This window comes from Sprattus sprattus (genome assembly GCF_963457725.1).
Source record: "Sprattus sprattus genome assembly, chromosome: 8".
Classification (NCBI taxonomy): domain Eukaryota; kingdom Metazoa; phylum Chordata; class Actinopteri; order Clupeiformes; family Clupeidae; genus Sprattus; species Sprattus sprattus.
Genome location: NC_137927.1, coordinates 3,998,944 through 4,024,524, shown reverse-complemented (window position 1 = coordinate 4,024,524; position 25,581 = coordinate 3,998,944). Strand labels below are relative to the sequence as shown.

General features: G+C 44.3%; 1 protein-coding gene across 1 annotated transcript; it reads right to left on the bottom strand.

Annotated features, from left to right (window-relative positions):
- On the bottom strand, nt 1-25,491 carry wfs1b (Wolfram syndrome 1b (wolframin)). Its single transcript, XM_080843222.1, has 9 exons — nt 25,353-25,491; nt 24,157-24,360; nt 19,211-19,290; nt 12,937-13,081; nt 9,776-9,949; nt 7,122-7,202; nt 4,831-4,988; nt 2,405-3,567; nt 1-2,099 (listed from the first exon to the last, which is right to left on the bottom strand). Exons 2-9 carry the CDS (start codon nt 24,356-24,358, stop codon nt 1,394-1,396), a joined length of 2,709 nt encoding a protein of 902 aa, XP_080699348.1. The 5' UTR covers nt 24,359-24,360; nt 25,353-25,491; the 3' UTR covers nt 1-1,393.
- Between the last annotated feature and the right edge of the window lie 90 nt (nt 25,492-25,581).

Here is a 25,581-nt window from a genome sequence, read left to right as displayed (position 1 = left end):
TTACAGCAATAACATCATATCCTGTGGAGATGGCCCACCAAACAGACACTGACAAGGCAATCATGAAATTAGAGTCCAGCTCATGGATACATTTTTAATGTGTGTGTGTGTGTGTGTGTGTGTGGGGGGGGGGGTTTGTTTGTAGAGGCTACAGTGAAACAATGACATGACTAGTGTTTCAGTCATTATCGACAGACCAGCTGTGTGTGTTTCTACTGACGGTAGGGTGTGTAAGTGGTGCTGAGTGTTTTTACTGACTGTCATGTGTGTGTGTGGTGCAGTGTGTGTTTACTGACTGTAGTGTGTGTGTGTTTGTGGTGTTGAGTGTGTGTGTGTGTGGTGCTGAGTGTAGTGTGTGTGTGTGTGTGTGTATGTGTGTGTGTGTGTGTTTGTGTGTGGTGCTGAGTGTAGTGTGTGTGTGTGGTGCTGAGTGTAGTGTGTGTGTGTGGTGCTGAGTGTAGTGTGTCTGTGTGCTGAGTGTTTAAGGGGGACCATTGAGATGTTTCCTGACGTGATACAAAGGCAAATCTCTGTTCAACACCTTTTTTTAACTCCCTGCATTAACAGCAGCTGAATCCTAGCCCATATATGACCTTGATCTTGCTGTTATCTAGCTCTGGCCCATATACAACCTCGATCTCGCTCGTGTCTGGACGGGTAAGACCTAGATGTGGTACGGATCTGATGAAGCCTGTCCTGATCAAGGCTAGTTCTGTCTATACAGCTGCTTTCTGGGTAAATGCAGGGGTTTGGAAAGTCTAAACAAGTAAACAAATCTTAACTTAACAGCTCAAGGCCAGGTTCCACACCACCCTACTCATTTCTAATAAAACATAATTAGGTTAATTATGACTACATGATGGCACTTAAACAACAGTTATATTGTACCATTCAGTATACCTAGCCTTTATATGAAAGGCACAAGGTCCCAACCTCTTTGGTAGGATCAGACCATAGACTTAACCAGTCAATTTAACACACAGACATACAGCACACATACACACACACACACACACACACACACACACACGGATACACAGACACACATAAACAAAGAAATATTCTTAGTTTCAAGGCTGCCATACACTGATTTCTTCATTGTATATTTATTGAATACCATTATAAGCTATTGTAGCTATTGCACACTCTCATCATAGTGTAATTTTGTCATTGCTTTCTCACTCACGCACACATGCATGCACACATGCATGCACAAATACACACACACACACACACACACACGCAAACAAACACACACAGCAGTGTTACCACTGTTTTAACACTAAATACCTGCAACCAGGACACTGTAGTGTGATTGAAATGTTTGTAAACATTTCCTCTGTCTTTCCAAACCTCTTAACGATCTCCCATGACAACCTCCTCCACCCCACCTTCATACCTGCAGCTCTGTCGTCACGGCGCCGGCACGCCCCTCAGCCTCGCCGCGGACAGAGAGCAGCGGGTGGAACAGGAAGTGGAAGGCGAAGGCGAGGGCGTGGCGTAGGCGCGCGCGCCAGTCCTGCTCCAGTTTGAGCTGACGCCCGGCGGGCACGGCGGGGTTGGCGCCAGAGCCACAGTTCAGGCAGCGCAGCGCCTTCAGCTCAAACACGGGCCACTTGCTGCCCAGCCGGCCCTCCAGAACCGTGCTGAACTCCAGCAGGCTGCCCGAGTGCAGCGCCAGCAGAACCACGCGGAACTCGTCGCTCGCACGAAGAACGATGTCCTTGGTGGCGTCGTCCTCGTTCATGCCGTCGCCGCGTGGCATCCCCACCGTCACCTCCATCTTGAGGCGGTCGTAGCGTTTGAGGTGGCAACTGTGCTTGGCGAGGGGCTTGATGCGACACAGCGGGTCGGGCGGGATGGCGTCGGAGGGGATGGGCCGCGGAGGCACCGGCTCCTCGCATGGCGGGTACTCGTCGCCGTAGAAACAACGCAGCCAGTTGGCGACGGGGCCCGGGAGCATGTTGACCAACGCCTGCGCTCCGTTCTCCAGATCGGTGACGCGCACGTAGCGGAATCGCCCGGTCCAGGTGACGCGGTGGCCCTCCAGGTGGCTGCAGAGGACCTGAGTCTGAGCCATACTGCTCTCACGCCATGCCCTGAGAACACACACACAAACACACGCACACACACACATGCACACACATACACAGACATACACACAAACAAACACACATACACACACATACAGAACAGAACAGAACAGATTAAAGGCAGAACACACTTCACAGCACTAACAGGTCTTTAAGGTGGGGTTGTTGATATTTTATCAGCTAATCTAATTACACACTTACAGACAGAAGACAGGAAGAACATCAATTCGAACATCGATTCAACCACAATAAATATTTATTTCTATGTGACCTTATCTTAAATGGCAAATGGGAGTAGACATCTTTCTGACCTGGGCCCGCAGAGCTCTCCGTACTCGTGCCAGCTGAGGGTGGAGTTGTAGACCTTCATGCCCTCGCTGCGGAACAGGTAGAGCCAGCAGAAGAGCACCAGCGCGCTGATCCACACCAGGATGAGCTTGACCAGGCTGCTCCGTCGCAGCGAGCGCAGCACGGCCAGCGGAGACACGCTAAAGCGAGTCCACCAGCGCAGCAGCACCGGGCACCCGCACAGGCACACCGTCACGGACATCTTGGCCACGTCCAGGGACAGGAACCACTGGGCCAGCTGCACGGCCACGCCGGCCACGACCCCCAGGGCTAGCACGGGCAGGGCGAAGAGGAAGAGCAGGTAGCCCATGCACGTGCGCATCAGCCCAATGGGGGAGGAATGTTCTAGAAGGGTGCCGGCGAGTTCCGCCCACACGAAGCAGAGCAGGTAGGGAAGCAGGACGCAGTAGAACCCACGGAACCCGCGCAGAGACACCATGCGCCCGCACACGCTCAGGAGGTACCCGTAGAGCAGGCAGGGCACGCCCACGTTTAGCGTCGCCATATCACTAAGCGGCACACTAAGCCAGGTCCCGCCCATTAGCCTGCCCAGCCAACCGCCGACATGCGTGTTGGCCAGTGTGCAGAGGGCAATGCCAACCTGGGCAAATAGCGCGTGTCGAGCCAGGGGCTGAGCAATGGGCTGCAGACTCAGGTAGCTGCTGACGGTGAAGAAGATCGCCATGGCAGCCAGCTCCGAACAGGGCACCCAGGCCTCATCGGCCAATGGGAAGGCCAGCACCAGGAAGAGGGCGGAGAGCAGGAAATAGAGGTGTGGTTCCAGGTGGTTCCAGCTGAAGTTGGACTCGGCCTGCTCTACGTCCAGGCCCGGCTCGAACCGGGCCAGCAGCGAGGTGAGCACGCGGAAGTTGTCCCAGCCGCGGCTGTCCTGGAAGACGCGCAGCGTGCAGATCACCATGGACACGAAGGCCAGGTAGAAGACCACCAGGGGCACGGCCAGCAGGAAAAAGTCCAGCGTGAGGTTGGAGATGATGAAGAAGAAGACGAGGGCGTTGACGTGGTGCGTTGGGATCAGGGCGCTGAGCCACTGCATGCCGGCGCGAGAGGCCCAGTCGATCAGCACCTCCTTGATCTCCAACACAGCGTGCAGCGGAAACTTCAACACCTGACACCGAGAGGGGGATAGAGAGAGGGGGATAGAGAGGAGGAGGAATAGAGAAAGGGGGATAGAGACAGGGGGATAGAGAAAGGGGGATAGAGAGAGGGGGATAGAGAGAGGGAGATAGAGAGGAGGGGGGATAGAGAGAGGGGGATAGAGAGGAGGAGGAATAGAGAAAGTGGGATAGAGACAGGGGGATAGAGAAAGGGGGATAGAGAGAGGGGGATAGAGAAAGGGGGATAGAGAGAGGGGGATAGAGAGAGGGAGATAGAGAGGAGGGGGGATAGAGAGAGGGGGATAGAGAGGAGGAGGAATAGAGAAAGTGGGATAGAGACAGGGGGATAGAGAAAGGGGGATAGAGAGAGGGGGATAGAGAAAGGGGGATAGAGAGGAGGAGGGATAGAGAAAGGGGGATAGAGAGAGGGGGTAGAGAGGAGGAGGGAAGAAAGAGAAGTAGAATGAAAAAGAAGGACCAGGAGTTTAGTTTTAAATCAGAATGACAAATTTAAAAAAAGACAGATGGAAGGGACATAGACAGATAGATAGACAGAGATAGACAGATAGATAGATAGATAGATGGACAGAGATAGATAGATAGATAGATAGATAGAGACAGATAGATAGACAGATAGATAAACAGAGATAGACAGATAGATAGATTGATAGGCCGAGAGATAAACAGATAGAAAGACAAAGTCAAAGGGAAATATCCATCTATTGGAAACAAAAAACAGAGCATACGTATATCTGTCACACATACATACTCACACACACACACACACACACACACACACACACACCTAACCAATACGAAATTTTGTTCTTGATGCCTTGAGTCCAACAGAAATTTGTGTGTGTTAACCTCTGCATGATAGAAATAACAGATAGAGAGAGAGACAGAAGGAGTGAGAGAGGGATAGGAGGGGTAGAGAGTAAAATGGTGAGAGAAGAGAGGAGAAATGTGGAAGTGATTCTGATGAAGTGATGAGTGTGGGTAGTGAGTGTGTATGCTGGAAACTAGGAGTCCAGCGAAAGAACTCAGAGTTATAGGAGAACATGAGTAAGTGATAAGTGTGTGTGTGTGTGTGTGTGTGTGTAAAAAGAAGGGGGAGGGTGTGTTTCCATGCATGTGTCTGTTTATGTGTGTGTGTGTATGTGTGTATGTATGCCTGTATTTGTGTGTTCGTGTGTGTGTGTGTGTGTGTGTGTGTGTGTGTGTGTGTGTGTGTGTGTGTGTGTGTCTATGAAAGTGTGTGTGACTGCGAGTACCTTCTGGTGCAGGGGCAGCTGGTCTGGGTTCTTCACTGGCTCTTCGTCATCATCATCATCATAGTCTCCCGTGGCGCCGTCTAATGCTGCCGAGGGGGCGACGCCCAGCGCATAGCGTTTAGTGTTCTCAACGAAGTCCTCCACATGCACACACTGACCTGGTACACACACACACACACACACACACACACACACATGCACACACGCACGCGTGCACACACACACACACACACACAAACACACACGCACACCAAACACACACACACAAAAGGTGATTTACTTCTCAGTGTCAGATTTGAAATTTAAAAATGAAAATGTTGCAGTTTCCAAAGCCCTGTGTGCTAGTTACAGAGGTAAACCTGATTGTCTCTTTACAGGGTTCACTTAAAGCTTTCTCCATCAGGTCTCTTTACAGCAGGGGTCGGCAATAGGCGGGCCGCGGTCCAGGTCCGGACCCAACTGACATCGTCTCCGGACCAAGACACAACCCGAGACACAATTGCAAAAAAAAAAAACAATAATCCAAAAAAAAATAATAATAATTATAATTTTGACCAAGCGGTTTTAACAACTGATGTTTGGGTGACTTTTATAAACCTGTTAAATACATTAAATGAACCATAATTTATGGTAGGCTATGTTTTTGTTTAAACTTTATAATGCCAGTAGCCAATCAGATGATAGCCTACTCTACTCAGCACGGGCTCGCTGTTAAAGCTGCAAGCTGTGAGACTGGTGGACGCACGAGCTGCAGACAAATTGACTGAAGAAAAGAGTGCGTGTGAGTTAAGAAGGAAAGCAAAGCAAGATTCATTGCAGTTCGCGGTTGAGGAGAAATAAGGCGTGCTCTAAGAAGAGAAAGGTATCATCATCCTGACTAATTCATTCACTGCCCAACAACGAGCAAACGAGTGCATGAGCGCTGTAGCTGAAACTTTGCTAGGGAATATGCTGGACACTATGTGTAATGTTAATATGGAAAAACACAATAAACACTGTTGAAATATTATTGAAATGTAGACCTTCATTTGATCTGATAGTCAGTTGTTGACCAAACAGACACTGATACTACTAGCGACGAAATAACTTATATTGGCTAAATATGCCCCTGAATCATAATGCACACCTTGACTGTTGGTACATGAAACACATGCAGTGAAATCAACGGTCATAAAAAATGTGACCGGACCCAAGCTTGAGGAAATGTTTTGAAACTAGACCCCTTAGAATTTTAATTGGATACCCCTGCTTTACAGGGTTCACTAAAAGCTCTCCATCTAGTCTCTTTACAGGGTTCACTAAAAGCTCTCCATCTAGTCTCTTTACAGGGTTCACTAAAAGCTCTCCATCTAGTCTCTTTACAGGGTTCACTAAAAGCTCTCCATCTAGTCTCTTTACAGGGTTCACTAAAAGCTCTCCATCTAGTCTCTTTACAGGGTTCACTAAAAGCTCTCCATCTAGTCTCTTTACAGGGTTCACTAAAAGCTCTCCATCTAGTCTCTTTACAGGGTTCACTAAAAGCTCTCCATCTAGTCTCTTTACAGGGTTCACTAAAAGCTCTCCATCTAGTCTCTTTACAGGGTTCACTAAAAGCTCTCCATCTAGTCTCTTTACAGGGTTCACTAAAAGCTCTCCATCTAGTCTCTTTACAGGGTTCACTAAAAGCTCTCCATCTAGTCTCTTTACAGGGTTCACTAAAAGCTCTCCATCTAGTCTCTTTACAGGGTTCACTAAAAGCTTTCTCCGTCAGATGTGGACCAAACTGTGCATTTCTTCTATCTCATGCTTGGTGAAAAGACTAATTGTACTGATCTATAGTTTCACATCATCAACATTTCTCCTCATTTTCTTTTTGTTCCGTGCATCGCCTCAAACTGAGCTGACCTGTGTTTTTTCTGGGAACAGGAGTTATGACGTATTAGTGACATTATTAGTAATTCCAGTTACGTCACTGAGACCAGTTTACACCACCTATTTGCAATTTATGATGAATGTCATGCCTATAATAAATGTCATGCCTATAATAACCACAGCAGCAGTTTCCTGGTACATACACACACACACACACACACACACACACACACACACACACACACACACACACAAATGTGCGTCCATTTGGTAAGTGGGCAAGAATATTTTAGTGATTTCAACAGCATTAGTAATGCCCACTCACTCATTTATCTTCATTTGTGATGCATCCAACTTCATCTCTATATTGGTGTGTGGGAAACCCATCTAATTTACCGCAAAGTGATCTGCTACACACACACACACACACACACACTCACATTCGGTGGAGATCAGGCCTTCTAGCACTTTCCTCTGTCGTAGAGCTGATGTGGAGAGAGGCCCCTGGATAGCAGGGCCATCTACAGGCAAAGAGAGACATTACATTAACATGTGTGTGCATGTGTGTGTGTATGTTTATGTTTGTGTGGGTGTGTGTGTTGGTGGGTGTGTGTGTGTATGTTTGTGTGTGTATCTGTATCGTAACCGGCTCAAGGCACGAACACAAAGGGGAGGCCACGCAGAATTTATAGTTATTTATTAAGTTATTTATTAAAGGTTACAAATATATAGTTATCTAGTAAATATAAGCAAACGTGTGGTGAATGTCAGTGTTGTGAAATAGAAACAAAAGATGTAATGAAAAGTCAGTACAAGGTTAAAGCAAAACAAACAACGCCGACGACAATCCAATCCAACGATACTCCTCAATCCAATCTCTATCCAATAAACACAAATGCAGGGGAACCCAAAGCTCTCTCGACTGCCGGCAGATCAGGTCTTTTGTAGCCCATTCAATCACCGCTACACCTGTTTCCAATCACCTGCAATAAGAAGACAGAACAGGCAAGCACATACTACAGGGCGGGGCCTCGACCTAGAACTGGCTACTTTATTTCCTTGACAGGAGAATCTGAATGTGCATTCGAGGGCGATGACAAAGGTTAACCCCATAATGACTAATATACGCATCACAGCAAGGAGGGATCAATTGAACGATGAGGAACAACACGCTGAATCCTGTACACATTCCGATTTTCTGAGAATTCTCAGATTTTGCGCGTCTTTTCACACAACTCACCACACACGCAGTGACACTATCCAGATCAGGTTTAATGGCCTCTATTTTCTCAGTTGATCCTACCCGTGGTGCTGGCCCACTTGGCCATGCCCGGTGCCCAGCCACAATATTACCCAGAATCACATGTACTCCTGGCACAGGTAACGCCAGACAAACCCCAACAATTACTTCCCTCTTCACAAGATCCGAACCCAGCACGATCTTATGCAGGGGAACAGACATGGTATGCATTCCCATGCCCCGAATTAGAACACATTCTCCCGTGCTAGTTTTAACAGAAAACGGAAGAACGCATTCAGCTACGAACGTCTCTGTAGCCCCAGTGTCTTAAAAAATTTTAACAGGCGTCTTTTCCGCGCTCCCTACAAACGAAATAAAGCCATCAGTAATGCATGAAGAATAACCCTCCCCGACATGCCCATCAAGGGACTCAAAGACACCATGCCCTTCTCCAGAGGGACCAGGCACCTCACATCCTGAACCACCAGGGACTGTGATATTCACCTGCACGCTCTTTTCGACGCGGACCGACTGACGCAACGGGGCTGCTGTTGCCTGCTCAGTTGCCTTATGCTTATACTGCAAATCTGCTTCAAATTGCTTCTGTTTGTTCTGCATCCTCAGCAGTTCTACTTACTGTTCCAAACTTAAGGCACTTCCCCTCGAAGGTGAACCTGAATCTGAGTGATTTGGAGTAGACGTTGTGGTCTGTAGAGGCTACGAGCTTACAGCTAATATAGACATCTCTACTAACCTTTGCCTCACTCCTTCCTTTAGCGCTTGTTTTTTTAAGATCTTTAGGCACCGTTTCATGGACTTTATAATGTTCTGCCACTACACGCAACTGATTTTTTGTTAGCCCTTCCAAGTAAATCTCTGTCGAGACTTGAAGAACTCTGCCATTCCCTCCATCGCAAGTCTTTTTAATGATGCTCAGACGCGATAGCGCACAACCCGTAATCAAGCGCAGGTGCAGATGATCCACCCAATAACCCAAAACGCCACGACTTGAGCAGCCCCGCATCTATCTGAAACCACAGTCCTACAGTCCCTTGCAGCGAGAGCCAGCTGCATCACTCTCAATCGTGACTTTCTTCCCTTCTCTTCGGCAACCCAACGAAAACAAAAACCAGTTTACAACTTACAATTTTCCGCGTGCGTCTCCCCAATTTCCACGGTCTCTCCAGCTGTACCGGCAGTATAATGCCCGTCAGCACAAAACAGCCACATTTCGATCTAAAAAAAAGCAATGACAACCATATACTTTCCTTTACTATACTTTCCCAATGAGTGGAAGAACAAGTTGTGTTATCTGATTCCGGAAAAAATCTCGGCGACCCCCCAAGTGTTACGTAACCGGCTCAAGGCACCAACACAAAGGGGAGGCCACGCAGACTTTATAATAATAATAATATATATAAGTTATTTATTAAAGGTTACAAATATATAGTTATCTAGTAATCATAAGCAAACGTGTGGTGAATTTCAGTGTTGTGAAATAGAAACAAAAGATGTAATGTAAGTAAAGTCAGTACAAGGTTAAAGCAGCGCCGACAACAATCCACAATCCAATCCACCGATACTCCTCAATCCAATCTTTATCCAATATACACAAATGCAGGGGAACCCAAAGCTCTCTCGACTGCCGGCTGATCTTTTGGAGCCCATTCAATCACCGCTACACCTGTCTCCCATCACCTGCAACACCTGTTTCCAATCACCTGCAATAAGAAGACAGAACAGGCATGCACATACTACAGGGCGGGGCCTAGACTCGCCAGGGTCGAACAGTATCTGTGTGTCTGTATCTGTGTGTGTGTGTGTGTGTGTGTGTGTGTGTGTGTATGTGTGGACCTGTCTCAGTGTTGATGTGTGTGGCGTTCTCTAGTAGTTCTGTGCCAGTGATGCTGTTCTTCTTCTCTGGGTTGAGTCTCCAGTACATGAGAAGAGCTGCCTTCCTCACACTCCTCTCAAAGCGAGACTCCAGAGCAAGACTACGCACATCCTCCCTGTTCTCCGCAGTGATGCCTAGACACACACAAGACACACAAAACACACACACACACAACATACAAAACAAACACACATACCCACACACACACAAACTGGTCAGGTCAGATAAGCCACCATCACTCATCTGAACACAGTAGAGAGTCCAAACAGCTAGGAGAGTGAGAGAGTGTGTGTGAGCGAGAATGACAGGGAGTGTATGTGTATGTGTGTAAAAGGAGAACTTGTGTATGTGTTTGAGAATGTTTGTGTGTTCACACTAGTTGGTGACTGAGTGAGTGAATGAGCACAGACATGTTTGTGTGTGTGTGTGTGTGTGAGTGTGTGTGTGTGTGTGTGGCCTAAGTAGAATCCCATCTCTTCACCAGACATGCCCTACATCTGCTGTGTGTGTGTGTGTGCCAGTGTGCCATTTGACCTCTGTTAAAAAATGTATTCTTAGTTCAAGGGACTCCACTCAGGTTTACAGGTTATTTGACCTGACACCCTGAGAGTACAAGCACCTTGCACACCGGAGATCATCTCCTCTGGGTGTGTGTGTGTGTGTCGGTGTCGGTGTGTGTATGTGTGTGTGTATGTGTATGACTACACAGTGTGTTAGTGTAGGTGAGTGAATGAGTGAGAGAGGGAGAAACAAGGAGAGAGACGTTGACGTTTAAAATCCCATGGATCAAGGACTCCTAAAAAGGCTGCTATGCCACCCAGCTACCAAATAATGATTGTGTGTGTGTGTGTGTGTGTGTGTGTGTGTGTGTGTGTGTGTGTGTGTGTCTATGCGTGTGCGTAAGCACAGAAACCTGACTGGCCATGCATATTACACCTCGGCCATGCCCTACACTTGTAGGTGTAAGTGTAGGTGTAGATGTTAGCCGGTAATCTCAACCTCTGGCCCTTTAAAAATAAATGCAGTCCAGCCAAACTACACCATTACACACACCACTGGAAACAGAGCGTCAGCCAGGCCAGAGCGCAAAGCCCTTTCAGTGTTTTAAAATGACCTTTGGATGTGTGTGGATGCGTGATTTCATATGTGTCCATGTTTGTGTGTCTGTATCTGTGTATATGTTAGTGTGTGTATGTTTGTGTAGATGTGTATGTTTGTGTATCTGTGTGTATGTGTATATGTGTTTATGTGTATATGTGAATCTGTTTGTATGAGTATCTGTGTATGTGTATATGTGCGTATGCATGTATATATGTGTGCATGTGTATATGTTTGATGTTTGTGTATCTGTATCTATGTTTATGTGTGTGTGAATGTTTGTGTATCTGTGTGTTTGTGTATTTGTGTGTATATGTTTGTGTGTGTGTGTGTGTGTGTGTGTGTGTGTGTGTGTGTGTGTGTGTGTGTGTGTGTGTGTGTGTGTGTGTGTGTGTGAGTGTGTGTGTGTGTGTGTGTGTGTGTGCAGGCACGTGCACAGACATTTTGGGGGGCAGGTGCTCAAAAAAAAAAAAAAGGGCACCCATCGCCAAAATTATTTATGAAATTAAGAATAATAATAATAAATTAAAAAAACACAGAAGGATAGTTTCAACTTATATATTAGCTTCTTGAGTCTGTTTTTTTTTGCATTATGCTGCAAATTTTGTGAATGAGATAAATCAATGTTGTGGATAATAATTGTACTGTTTTCTGAAGGTAAAAGCATAAGCAGCATTGTAAATAGCCTCATAGAAGGACTATTATTTTGAGTTGATTGCCTGTTTTATATTTGACTTATTGATCTTTAATGTGTGCCTAAATAATAATCTAATGTTTAAAGAATGTATCGATGTTTTATGCCACATTCTCGCTTATAGATAATTAGGACTTTTATTGTGACAAGGTTAAAAAGGTATCGCAGATTTGTTTATGTTTTAATGTGAACTTCTCAGTACGGCTACAGATTAAGTTACGGACATTGTGAAAAGTTTAATGGACCCGTATGAGGCCATAGCTCTTACGGTGGTGATAGTTTGACAGTTTATTGAATGTATAACGAAGAAGGGAGAAAATAAAAGAACGATTTCACCAGCAGTAAGTTCACGCCACTATATACGGGGATCCGTTACAAGCATTACACTCATTATGCTGTTCTCAACCTGTGTTTCCTCTTGACAGGATTAGACAGCTAGCTTCCATTTCCCTTATTTTACTCTTTTTCACCCTCTGCAATTACTCATACAAGTTTGATCGTTGTAAAACAGGCAAAACGAAGAGATACACAAATATCACGTTAAACAATGTGGGTCAAGGATAGCACGACACCGAGAGCTAGCAAAGTTTACCTGCAATTAGCTGTGAATTCTCGTGACAATTATAAACATAATTTCAACATACTTTCGAAATTGTTTAAACGGCATTTATACAACACAAAAGATACACTTTCAGACAAATAATGTAATTAAACATGACAAACGTCAGTAAACAGCTGGATAATGCTTTGAAATCAAGTTAGCTGTTCGTTTATTTTTTAAGGAAACGTCGGACCAGTTATGTTTTCAGACGTAATGTTTTCAGCGGCACTAATGTTGTTGTTAATTTATAACAAACAACGTCGGGGGATTGCACAAACACCGTCATTACCTGTTTGTCTGATGCTGCAGGTCAGTGAAGAAGTAGGCTGCACCGGTTTTGCCTAGCACTCAGCACTGATGTGGGGGATGAGGAGGGAGGGGCGCGGCGGGGGCTTGTGAGCACCACGGAGCAAAGGCATAAAATATGTGTTCTATGTCTATCCCGCGGAGCATGTCGGGCGAAATTCTCACAAGAACTCAAATAAATGCCCCCCTCAGATATCAAAACACATTCGGGGAAATTGATGACAGAGTGACGATTTGTATTTTAAAAATATTGATGAATGAAAACAAAATTGAGCTCCAGCAAAAAGGGCACTTTTTCTCAACCAAGGCACAAGGGCTGGTGCTTGAGCACTACTAGGGGTCTATCTGTGCACGTGCCTGTGTGTGTGTGTGTGTATATGTGTATGTTTGTGTGTAAATATGTGTCTGTGTGTGTGTCTCACCCCTCCCTTCGCTGAGGCACCGCTGTAGGAGCCTCACTGCATCCCTCCGCCCATTTTTCGCCGCCTGCAGAAGCCACGTTACCGCGGTGACACTGTTCACCTCATCCTCCTCCTGCTCGGCCAATTGCAGGTAGTATCTCCCCATCTGCCAAGGCACAAGGTCATGCACAGCGAATCACAGTCAGTCTCTTCAACATCCCAGCCAATCACTGAGCATTAGGTTTATCACAGATACGGGAATGCAAGACTATATGTATGTGTGTGGTTGTGTGTGTGTGTATATGTGTGTCCATGTTAACAGCGAGAGTATCTGACTCGCCACATATATGTGAGTGGTGTGTGTGTGTATGTGTGTGTGAGTGAGTGTGTGTTTTCAGGTAAACAGCGAGAGCATCTGATTGGCCGTGTGAGGTTTTAGAATACCTGATTTTAGTTAAATTGTTGAAGCAAAGCAGGAACACACAGAAGCACACAAGACATGCAACATCATGTCATACTGCACTCCATCCATAGCACAGAGTAGTGTCATCATGATCCTGAAACCAGTATATGTAGTTGATCTGTAGTAGATGCAGAATATGCGACTATTGAGAGTGGCCCTATCACAGTGATTGTGATCACAGTGACCACATTCTGACAACAGGGGCTAAGCATGGTTATAGGGCTACACAGCTACCCCACCTTGGCTTGTCTGATCACATGTCCCTGCTACTCTTACCGGCATACACCCCCCTTAAGAAAAAAGCCCCCCCCACAACAAAGATTATAAAGACTTGGCTTGATGATGCCTCTCAGCAGCTGAAGGACTGTTTTGAAACCACCAACTGGGATATCTTCCAGCACCAGGACCTGGAAGTATACACCTCAGCTGTTCTGGGCTACATCAAACACTGTGTCGACACTGTCACGGTGGACAGGCGCATCCGGGTGTATCCTAACCAGAAGCCCTGGATGACAAAAGAAGTCACAGTGCTGCTGAAGGAAAGGAGCGGCGCCTTCAGGTCTGGGGATGAGGCACAGTACAGGACTGCCAGAGCCAACCTGAGGAAGGGCATCAGGGTGGCCAAGACAGAATACCAGAGGAGGATTGAGGACCACTTCAGCAGCAACAACATACGGCAGGTGTGGCAAGGGGTCCAACACATCACCAACTACAGGTCCAGCAACCTAACTGCAGCCGACGGTGATGACTCGCTGGCTGAGGGGCTCAACTGCTTCTTCAACCGCTTTGAGGTCGATACACCGGATGTGACCACGCCACTCCCAGTAGACCAATGCAGCCACACCCTGACAGTGCAGGCACAGGAGGTAAGGCGTGTTCTGTGGGCTGTGAACCCAAGAAAAGCAGCTGGACCAGATAGTGCAGTGGCGGTCCGTGCATTTCACGACTAGGCCTTCAGCGATGTCCTACACGATGTTAAACTGAGTGAATCCACCTCCTAATACCATCATTACGACGCCATGGCTCTCGAACCATTATATTTATACAGAAAGGCAGTATAAGTGAGCATTGAATCACCTTAACATAGTCGAGTACAACAGACTTTATTAATATTTCCGGAGCATTTAAAATCAATACATCCGTATTAACAATACATTAAGAGTAGTAAACTCTCAGTTATATGATCGCTTGGATATTACTGTCACAACTTAAAAATAAAAGGCGATTTTCAGGGATTAGTCTACAAAGTCCACCGAAAGTAGCCTATGTGAGCTTTAACAAGTTTGTCCACTTAACATCGCATTGTCCCACCTGCAAAGCAGTTTCATTAAACTTCCCATCCTCACGATATCCAGTTTTTCTTGAAAGTTCCGTCTTGAAAATGGCGTTGTAATTGTATCAAACAAGGGCGTAACCACGCATTCTTTGGGGGGGCCGTGTCCCCCCCAATATTGAGAAAATACCAACCTGTCCCCCCCAATATACAGCAGAAAATAAGTAATCTATGTGTTCTCCTTCTATGAACCCTGCAATGGATCGGTCTCTTGTAATGTCTTATTTATTTTCAATTTATTTCCGTTTGTTTAGAAAAACTAAAGTGTGTGAATCCCCCCTCCTGTGGCAAAGAGCGCAAAGAAAGTAAGATAGGGTAGGCCTAATGGAGGATTTGAGGTTACCTAAAAAGCAGAGAAAACTAGACCAGCCAGTAAGTAACTTGATACCGAGCTAAACATGTAAGCAAATAAAACGAGTTTGTTATTGTTGTCAATATGCCTTTGAAGCTCCGCGAGTTTTTGTCCTAGCTTCATAAAAAGAACATCCCCAGAAACCTTGAATCTTCTTCTTTAAATAGTTCCATTTACATAAAATGATATTAAATGATATCACATTATAATGGAAAAGGTAGAAACCCTCAGAATGCCTGTGCAACTTTGTGAACACGTTCATATTCACGAGTTCATATTGACACAATTAACAAGAAGAGTTCAGCGCATGTATTCCCTTATAATTGATGGCACACAGGATGCAGCAGGGGTTGAGCAAGAGTCCTTCTGTCTGCGCTTTGTTGATAAAAACTTGCAGCCCAGAGATAAATACATAGGCCTGTATCAGGTCACATCCACTACTGGAGAAAACATAGCTAGTGTAGCTAAAGATGTTTTGATTCGCCTAAATCTCCCACTTTCACAAACAAGGTCAAAACTACAATGGGGCAGCCAATATGTCTGGTAGGATGCAAGGTGTGCAAGCTGAAGCTAATCTCAAGAAAGAGCAGCCTCTTGCAGTATATATGTTCATTAAGGAGAAAGTCTGTCATTTGTTCAAGTACAGCATTAGTTGTTCTAATTAAAATATTTGGGTATGTAGTCTTTTTCCATTGGAAGCTATCATATTTGCTACAGTAGGCTACTACTGGAAAAGCATCATTGTAATTGGTAGGTGTGTTTAAGGTCAGTAAACAGTAAGCAACTCACCAAAACAAAGTGGAGGGGCAGTCACTGTCTCGGAGAAATTACACAATTCCTTTAGATGTGAATTCAAATGGTCAATGTAGTCCTCGGACTGTTCTAAATGTGCAAATTTTCATATAGAATTGTAGGCAATGCACTTAACACATTTGTTTTTGTGTGGACCCCCCCCCCAATGTCTAAACCATGGTTACGCCCTTGGTATCAAAAACTGGAATTATCAAGTTGGTGTAAACTTGTTTATTTGAGTTGGTTAATGTAATTATATTTAGTCTTACCAATTGAAACAACTAGCATAATAAGCATTGAAACCGATGTACGTCGTTTTCGCATTAGCCAGCTAAACTGAGCACTGAAGCACTGCACCGGTCTGCCTCAGTATCCAATCAAAGGACGTTTACGTGTCACGTTCAACGCGAGGAAAGAAATCTTCCGGGCCTTCTAGAAGGCCCAATGTCGCCAACTCGAAATCTGATTGGTTGTCACAACTGTCTGTTTCAGTTCATTCAACTTAAATGAACTGAAACAGCCAGTTGTGATAACCAATCAGATGTACACGGGCCTTCAATGTGAATTCTGAAGGCCTCAGGGAAGATTTCTGTTCTCGGGGAATATTTCTTGGAGCGTGGCAACACATGATAGCTGAAATATGATTGGATGAAAGCTCTAACATAAATGAACAACGCTGGAAGCTATGAAATGAAGATAATGGACTATGGGGAATAATTTAATACATATTTATGAAAAGAAAATATTAAAATTAAATGTATTTTATTACATTTATTTTCTGATGATGTTTAGGCCAGCAGAGAAGGCCTTGAAGGCCCTGACGGACCACCACTGAGATAGTGTGACTGGGAGGGTGCTGAAGGACTGTGCAGACCAACTGGCTGGTGTGTTCACTAACATTTTCAATCAGTCCCTATCCCAGTGCTTGATTCCACCCTGCCTGAAGTCCTCCACAATCATTTGGAACACACGTGGAACAGAGAGGGAACTACGCTAGGCTGCTCTTTTTAGACTTCAGCTCTGCTTTCAACACAATCATTCCAAGCAGACTGGTCACAAAATTGATGGACTTAGGGCTTTCACAACAAATCTGCTTCTGGATCAAAAACTTCCTGACAGACCGTTCCCAGAGGGTTAGAGTAGGATCCCATCTCTCCTCAGCTCTCAGCATCAGCACCGGCTCCCCACAGGGCTGCGTGTTGAGACCCCTACTCTACACCATCTATACCCATGACTGCACCCCCACCCACCCGAGCAATGCCATCATTAAGTTTGTGGATGATACAACTGTGGTGGGGCTCATCTCAGGAGATGAGACTGCATACAGGGAGGAGGTGCAAAGGCTGTCGACATGGTGCACCTTAAACAATCTGGTCCTCAACACCTCCAAGACAAAAGAGCTGTAGGAGGATTTTAGGAGGAAAACATCAGACATGCAGCCTATTGTTATAAATGGGGAGCAAGTGGAAAGGGTATCAGACTTTAGGTTCCTGGGCGCTCACATTGAGAGGACTTTTCCTGGAACCACAACACCAATGCACTGCTGAAAAAGGCACAACAGAGGCTGTATTTCCTGAGGTTACTCAGGAAAAATAAATTAAAACAGGAACTGTTAGTGTCCTTTTACCGCTGCTCTGTGGAGTCAGTGCTGAGCTATGGCATCTCGCTGTGGTTTGCCAGCTGCACAGCAGCAGAAAGACAGGTACTCCAGAGGGTCATTAACACCGCACAAAGAGTCATTGGCTGCTCTCTGACACCTCTGGAGGACATCTATAGAACACGCTGCCTCAGGAAGGCCCACAGCATCCACCCTGGTCACCACCTTTTTGAACTGTTGCCCTCAGGGAGGCGCTTTCGCACCATCAAAGCAAAAACAGACAGGCTGAGAAACAGCTTCTATCCAAGAGCCATCATAGCACTTAACAATGCTTTTGATGTGTAATATGTCTTGTGTTTTTTTTTTAAACTTGTTTTACTTAAGCTGAGTATTCATAGTGTAAATTTGTTTAGTTATATTGTATATATTTGTATTGTTTTTGTTTTTCAATAGCACTGAAGTCTGAGAGCTGCCACCTCAATTTCGTTGCACTTGTGCAATGACAAATAAATATATTCTATTCTATTCTAAATATCTTCCTGGTCTTACCTGGGGGCGGATTTAGGTGGCAAAATCACTCATTTCTATCGAGAGATTAAATAAAAGCTGCTTCCACATAATAACCAGAGGCTCTGTGTGAGGTAGTGTGTGTGTGTTTGTTTGTTTATGTGGGTGGTAGTGTGTGTGTTGTTTATCAGGGGCCCCGATTCTTCATGGCCTGAAGCTGAACTGTAGTCGACAAGTGGATAAAGCAGCTTTACACCTCTCCCTGCTGGCTAATAAGGGTCACTGCACTCCCATCAGAGGGAACTGTAAAGCTACATTTATACCTACCTTTCTAATCCCTTTGCACAGCGTGTGTAGAAATATGACGTTGTGGAATGGATGGCGCATATGCAAAAGGAATGAGCTGGAGACACGAGACGTAGGTCTGTCTGTATCTGTGCATCTCTATGACCCTTCAATGCAAAGGGATTCTCAGATGGCACAGAGGGAGTTTACAGCAACAATTGTTTATGTGGTTGTGTGTCGTTGCAGTCCTGCCTGAGTTCTGAGGGTCAAAACTTTGCATGTAGGCTGTGCCAAAATGTCATTTTATTCCCTGATGAAAATCACTAGAAAAAAATAAAACACTCTTCCAATGCAATTGAGATCATCTTTTGTTACCATACCAAGTTATATTAACCTCAAGTTAGGTAACAGGCTAGTTTAGCTGGTGACTAGCAATACAAAACTAACCAGAAACTTTTATTGTGTATGTGTGTGTGTGCATGTGTGTGTGTATGTGTTTGTGTGTGTATGAGACAGATAAACTTTGTAAGCTGTCCTCCATGACAGCTCTCAGTATCCTCACATTCACATCAGCAAACTAAACTCAACTTTCCCTCCTCAGAGATATACCAGTTGGCGGATAAAGCTCTGTAAACACAAACACACACACACAATGGCACAGGCAACACAGAGCTATTTTTATATCACACACTTCCTCACGTGCCTGTCACAAGAAGAAAAGACACATGCCAACACGGCTCAGCAGCCAAAGGCAAACAAACACACCAAACAAACAAATCTGGGAAGGTCAGAGAAATGTCACAATCACATTTCCTGTCTGTGTGAGTGTGTGTGAGGGTCCAAGTGTGAACGTGAGTGTATGTGAGAAGATGTAGAGTGTGTGCGTGTGCGTGTGTGTGTGTGTGTGTGTGTGTGTGTGTGTGTGTGTGTGTGTGTCTGTGTGTGTCTGTGTGTGTCTGTGCTGACCTCAGACTGTGCTTTAGCCTCTCCTGCTCTGGCTCTCTCCTCCAGTTCCTGTAAACTTATGTCTCCAGTAAGACCCTCACCTAAGGAGAGGAATGCACAGATAAGCATAAAGTAACACACACACACAAAGCCTCACCTGTCTACAGAAACACACAAATCAACACACCAACACTAATTCTCTGACAAACACATATACATACACCTGAGTAAACAACAGTAAACACAAACACTGCTCATGAGTGTGCGTATGTGTGTGTGTGTGTGTGTGTGTGTGTGTGTGTGTGTGTGTGTGTGTGTGTGTGTGTGTGATACTTACTTATAAGTGCACATGCTGTTTGTGATTTAATGTGTTTGCATATTGTGTCTGCTCATGTGAATAAGTGTGCCTGTGCATGTGCCATGTGAATCTGGATGGGTGTGATTGTGTGTGTGATTGTGTGTGTGTGTGTGTGTGTGTGTGTCCGAGCATAGACCATGTGAGTTTGGATCTATGTGAATGTGTGTGTGTGTGTGTTTTGTGAGCTGAGCGTAAGTAAGACAGCAGCTGACTCTGTGATAGATGTGATGTGATCAGGTCAGGGCCAGGTCTACTCAAACATCAACTGCTACAGGACTGGCATGGAGACAGTCAGGGATGGTGTGTGTGTGTGTGTGTATATATACAGCCGCGGAAAAAATTAAGAGACCACTTCAAAATTATCAGTTTCTCTGGTTTTACTATTTATCGGTATGTGTTAAAGTAAAATGTACATTTTTGTTTTATTCTATAACCTTATGGCAACATTCCTACCAAATTTCAAATAAAAATATTGTCATTTAGATCATTTATTTGCAGAAAAATTACAATTGGTCAAAATAGCAAAAAAGATGCAGTGTCTTCAGATCTCGAATAATGCAAAGAAAACAAGCTCATATTCATTTTTAAACTACACAATACTAATGCTTACACTTAGGAAGAGTTCAGAAATCAATATGTGGTGGAATAACCTTGATTTAAAATCACAACTTTCATGTGTCTTGGCATGCTCTCCACCAGTCTTTCACATTGCCGTTGGGTGACTTTATGCTACTCCTGGCGCAAGAATTCAAGCAGCTCGGCTTCTTTTCATGGCTTGTGACCATCCATCTTCCTCTTGATCACATTTCAGAGGTTTTTTATGGGATTCAGGTCTCGAAATTGGGCTGGCCATGACATGGTCCTGATCTGGTGGTACTCCATCAACACCTTTACTGGCCTGGCTGTGTGGCATGGAGCATTGCCCTGCTGGAAAAAACATTTCTCAGAGTTGGGGAACATTGTCAGAGCTAAAGGAAGCAAGTTTTTCTTCCGGGACAACGTTGTACTTTGCCTGGCTGAGGTTTGTAAAAGACCATAAGGATTGAAAAAAACGGACTGGAGGGTCTTCTAGTTCGTCTTCTCTGATGATTCCAATTTTCAGCTTTGCCCAACACATGGTCGTCTGATGGTTAGACGGAGACCTGGAGAGGCCTACAAGCCAGAGAGTCTTGCACCAATGTGAAATCGGACTCATCAGAGAAGACGAACTTAGAAGAACCTCCAGTCCGCTTTTTCAATCCTTATGGTCTTTTACAAACCTCAGCCAGGCAAAGTACAACGTTGTCCCGGAAGAAAAACTTGCTTCCTTTTGCTCTGACAATGTTCCCCAACTCTGAGAAGTGTTTTTTCCAGCAGGGCAATGCTCCATGCCACACAGCCAGGCCAGTAAAGGTGTGGATGAGTACCACCAGATCAGGACCCTGTCATGGCCAGCCCAATTTCGAGACCTGAATCCCATAAAAAACCTCTGAAATGTGATCAAGAGGAAGATGGATGGTCACAAGCCATGAAAAGAAGCCGAGCTGCTTGAATTCTTGCGCCAGGAGTAGCATAAAGTCACCCAACGGCAATGTGAAAGACTGGTGGAGAGCATGCCAAGACACATGAAAGTTGTGATTTTAAATCAAGGTTATTCCACCAAATATTGATTTCTGAACTCTTCCTAAGTGTAAGCATTAGTATTGTGTAGTTTAAAAATGAATATGAGCTTGTTTTCTTTGCATTATTCGAGATCTGAAGACACTGCATCATTTTTGCTATTTTGACCAATTGTAATTTTTCTGCAAATAAATGATCTAAATGACAATATTTTTATTTTAAATTTGGTAGGAATGTTGCCAGTAGGTTATAGAATAAAACAAAAATGTACATTTTACTTTAACACATACCAATAAATAGTAAAACCAGATAAACTGATAATTTTGAAGTGGTCTCTTAATTTTTTCCGCGGCTGTATATATATATATATATATATATATATATACAGTACTGTGCAAAAGTTTTAGGCAGGTGTGAAAAAATGCTATGAACTAAGAATGCTTTGAAAAATGTAAACAATAAATGTTTATTTTTTATCCATTTACATGGTAAGACTGAGCACAGCAACAAGACACAACGTAGTTATACTGCATCAGCAGGGTCTCTCCCAGACAAAGATTTCAAAGCAGACAGGGGTTTCAAAATGTGCAGTTCAAGCTCTTTTGAAGAAGACGTTGAGGATCGTAGACGCAGTGGTCAGCCAAGGAAACTTAATGCAGCTGATGAAAAACCCATCAAGCTTATTTACCTTCGAAATCGGAAGATTTCAAGCAGTGGCATCAGCTCAGAACTGGCAGAAACCAGTGGTACCCAGGTACAGACATTTACTGTCCGGGGAAGTCTGGCCAGAAGTGGTCTTCATGGAAGAGTTGCAGCCAAAAAGCTCTACCCCGACAAGGAAACAAGGCCAAGTGACTGAACTAAGCACGAAAACATAGAAACTGGGGTGCAGAAACATGGCAGAAGGTGCTCTGGACTGATGAGTCAAAATTAGAAATATTTGGCTGTAGAAGAAGACAGTTTGTTAGCCGAAGGGCTGGAGAGAGGTACAATAATGAGAGTCTGCAGGCAACAGTGAAGCATGGTAGAGGTTCCTTTCCAGTTTGGGGCTGCATTTCCGCAAGTGGAGTTGGAAATTTGGTCAGGATGAATGGAGTCTTCAATGCTGAGAAATACAGGCAGATACTAATCCATCATGCAATACCATCAGGGAGGCGTATGATTGGCAAATGTATTCTGCAGCAGGAACATAACCCCAAACATACAGCCAATGTCATTAACAACTATCTTCAGCTTAAAGAAGAACAGGAAGTCCTGCAAGTGATGGTATGACCCCCACAGAGCCCTGATCTCTACATCATCGAGTCTGTCTGGGTTTACATGAAGAGACAGAAGCATTTTAGGAAGCCTACATCCATAGAAGATCTGTGGTTAGTTCTCCAAGATGTTTGGAACAATTTACCAGCCGAGTTCCTTCAAAAACTGTGCGCAAGTGTATCTGGAAAATTGATGCTATTTTGAAGGCAAAGGGTGGTCACACCAAATTTTGATTAAATTTAGAATTTTCTTCTGTTCCTTCACTGCATTTAGTTAATTTATGAAGAATTGATGAAAATAAACTGTTAACACTTCCATTTTTGAAAGCATTCTTAGTTTACAGCATTTTTTCACACCTGCCTAAAACTTTTGCACAGTACTGTATATATGGGCCATTCTACCGAATTCGTGTAATATGCAGTCCCTCAACAATAAAAACTATTTACAAAACAATTAGGTATTTAGGCATAGATATTTAATTAGAAAATGTTATGGTCTATATAAACCCAATGCATTACATGAGATAGTGATAAGCTAAATATATACAAAATCATCATTTATAGGGTACTTTCTATTGGGAAGTAGCTGTCCCCTACCCTGACATCTAAATTTCAATGCCTTTAAATAACACTTTTCAATTTTTTTAGATTTTTTTCAATTATTTAATTTCAAAGATCTTTATGATTGGGTTGAAACAGAAATTGGAATATTTAGATTTATTGTGGGTTTAATTTTTAAATCAATTTACTATACTCATGTCCCTAGTTTTCATGTCACTACCGAAACACAAGTGTTTTAGTCCATTGGCTGAGCCTGTGTTTTAGCCACGACTCTGCATTTTTGACCATGCAGTGACACTGCATCTCTGTCCCTCATGGTTGAATGGTTAGTAGCTAAATCCCATAATTTTTATATAAATGTGTTCCAAAATCTGAAAATAGACGTGTAACCATAAGAATTGTCACTACCGAAACGCATGTTTTCTTCAATTAAGTAAACCTTTTGGGGTTTCATGGAAAATCTTATGTTTGTATGTGTGTTCACCTCTTCAAAGATGTGTTTGCAAGCCGTGTGCTTGCTAGAATTCTTTATTTATGCTTAAAGTTAGCTAGAATTGTCACTACCGAAACAGTCACTACCGAAACATATGGTAGTGACCAGATGATTTCGGTAGTGACAAAATGAAATGGTAAGTAGTTCAATCCCATAATTTTTAAATAAATGTGTTGTGTGGACTAAAGGGCGGCCCAGAGCACCTTTTGGATGATTTTGGGAGAGAAATGAACATCCATCCAACAGTGCAGTCACTACCGAAACAGATAAAGTGAACTTGAAAATTTGGTAAAAAATAAATTTCTATGGTTTTCATTGTGAAAACCTTTAAGAAATATTTGAAAAAATACTCTTCAGAGAAGGGAAGGAAACACAATTTGAACAGGTCAATAATAATACTTTTTTACTATAGTAAATGTGATGTTTCGGTAGTGACAATTTTTGGAAGAGGAAAAACATTCCAACACATTCTGAAAATACAATATAAAATTTGACTGTTCTTTTACTAGATATGTGTACTTTAGATATGGTACAATATACATACGGACAAAGTTTTGGGAATAAACCATACAAAAATTCAAAATATATCCGACATGACTTTGCATCAATTCGGTAGAATGGCCCATATATGTGTTGTGTGTGTGTGTGTGTGTGTGTGTGTGTGTGTGTGTGTGTGTGTGTGTCCTCATATTTGGGTCACCTGTAGTGTGCTGTGGCGAGGGCTGTGGAGAACTAGTGGTGGGTGTGTCAGTCCCGGTTGGCATAGCAACCCTGCTGGCTGCATTGAGCTGTGACCGTCGGGACTGCTGGGTGGGGCTGTGGGGAGCACGGGACAGGCCAATGTCAAAGTGAGCAGGAGATAGTGGAGGAGTGGGTGGAGCCCCACGGAGTGGAGTGTCCATTTCTGAAAAAACGCCAACAGAAAAACATTACACACACACACACACACTGCCATCATGGAAATGGAAATGGTAATGTGGGGTCACATGGTGTGCTGGTGAAACACTACTATGTGAGAGAGAGTGAGAGAAAAAAGAGGAGACACAATAGACATAACCACTCCCAAAAGCTTATCTCAATGCACCAATGGTTAAGCAAATCTACCAATCAAGGATACAACCCATAAAGCAATGTCCTGACGGTGTGTGTGTGTAACAGACTGTCTGACAGACAGCAAGCAAAGCATTCCTCCAAACATCAGACAGGTTTATGTCTCCTGTCATCACTGCCGCACTGTGCTAGTAAAACGGCTCTAACTGCACGGAGAGTCGCTGGAGGGACAACAGCAGAAGGCCTACATGACGACAGTGTGCTTATGGGAGGGAGAAGTCCCTGCCACCCGGACAGCTGTACCGCAGGAGCGTGTGGTGTTCCCCTTCCTTCTGTTTGACGGTCACACGGCCTCAGTACCAGAGCCCGTACGTGATCCACGATAAATGGGTTATTGTTAAAGGGCGGATGGTTTAATGTCACGGCGCGCGTCAAGAGGTCAGAAGTTTACAGCTGCTAATATGAAGGACAAGAGTCAAGGGATCATATGAAACCATGACAACCATGACTGACTTCTGACTCGTGGAAACAAGCAACTAATCCGCGGGGATTTCTGATGTGCTATTCTTGATCTGGTATTATTTTGACCGCAACTGACCGTACCGCAGCATCAAAAACGAAAGTGTGACGAAGAACCAACAAAAGTTTGTTAATCGAGAAAGAAAACATAATGAGCCATGCACTGTTTAACCTGTTATCAAATCAAAGACCTCTGCACTGTATCTACCGTCTCTGTGCAAAACAAAAAACACAAGTGGGAACACCGTGTGCTGCTGAATTGGGGGTGACTAAACTAGAACAGTCTCTAATGGAAACTGAGGACCAGCACGACTCTCAGATACTCACTTAACAGTACCGTCAGTCAGACTCTTGCTAGACAGGACTTTCTTCTGAACCGTCAGGTGGGCTCGTTTATCATTTCTCATTCATCTCGTTACAATTTTCCGCGAGGGTTACGAAGGACATTTCTGTACTGTGGTGTGAACTCTCTCACGCAGATGTCCGGCCAGCTGCTGGTCTAGAAGCCAAACAATCCCGCCCATTTCCTCGACAGGCACTCCCATTGGACGGTATT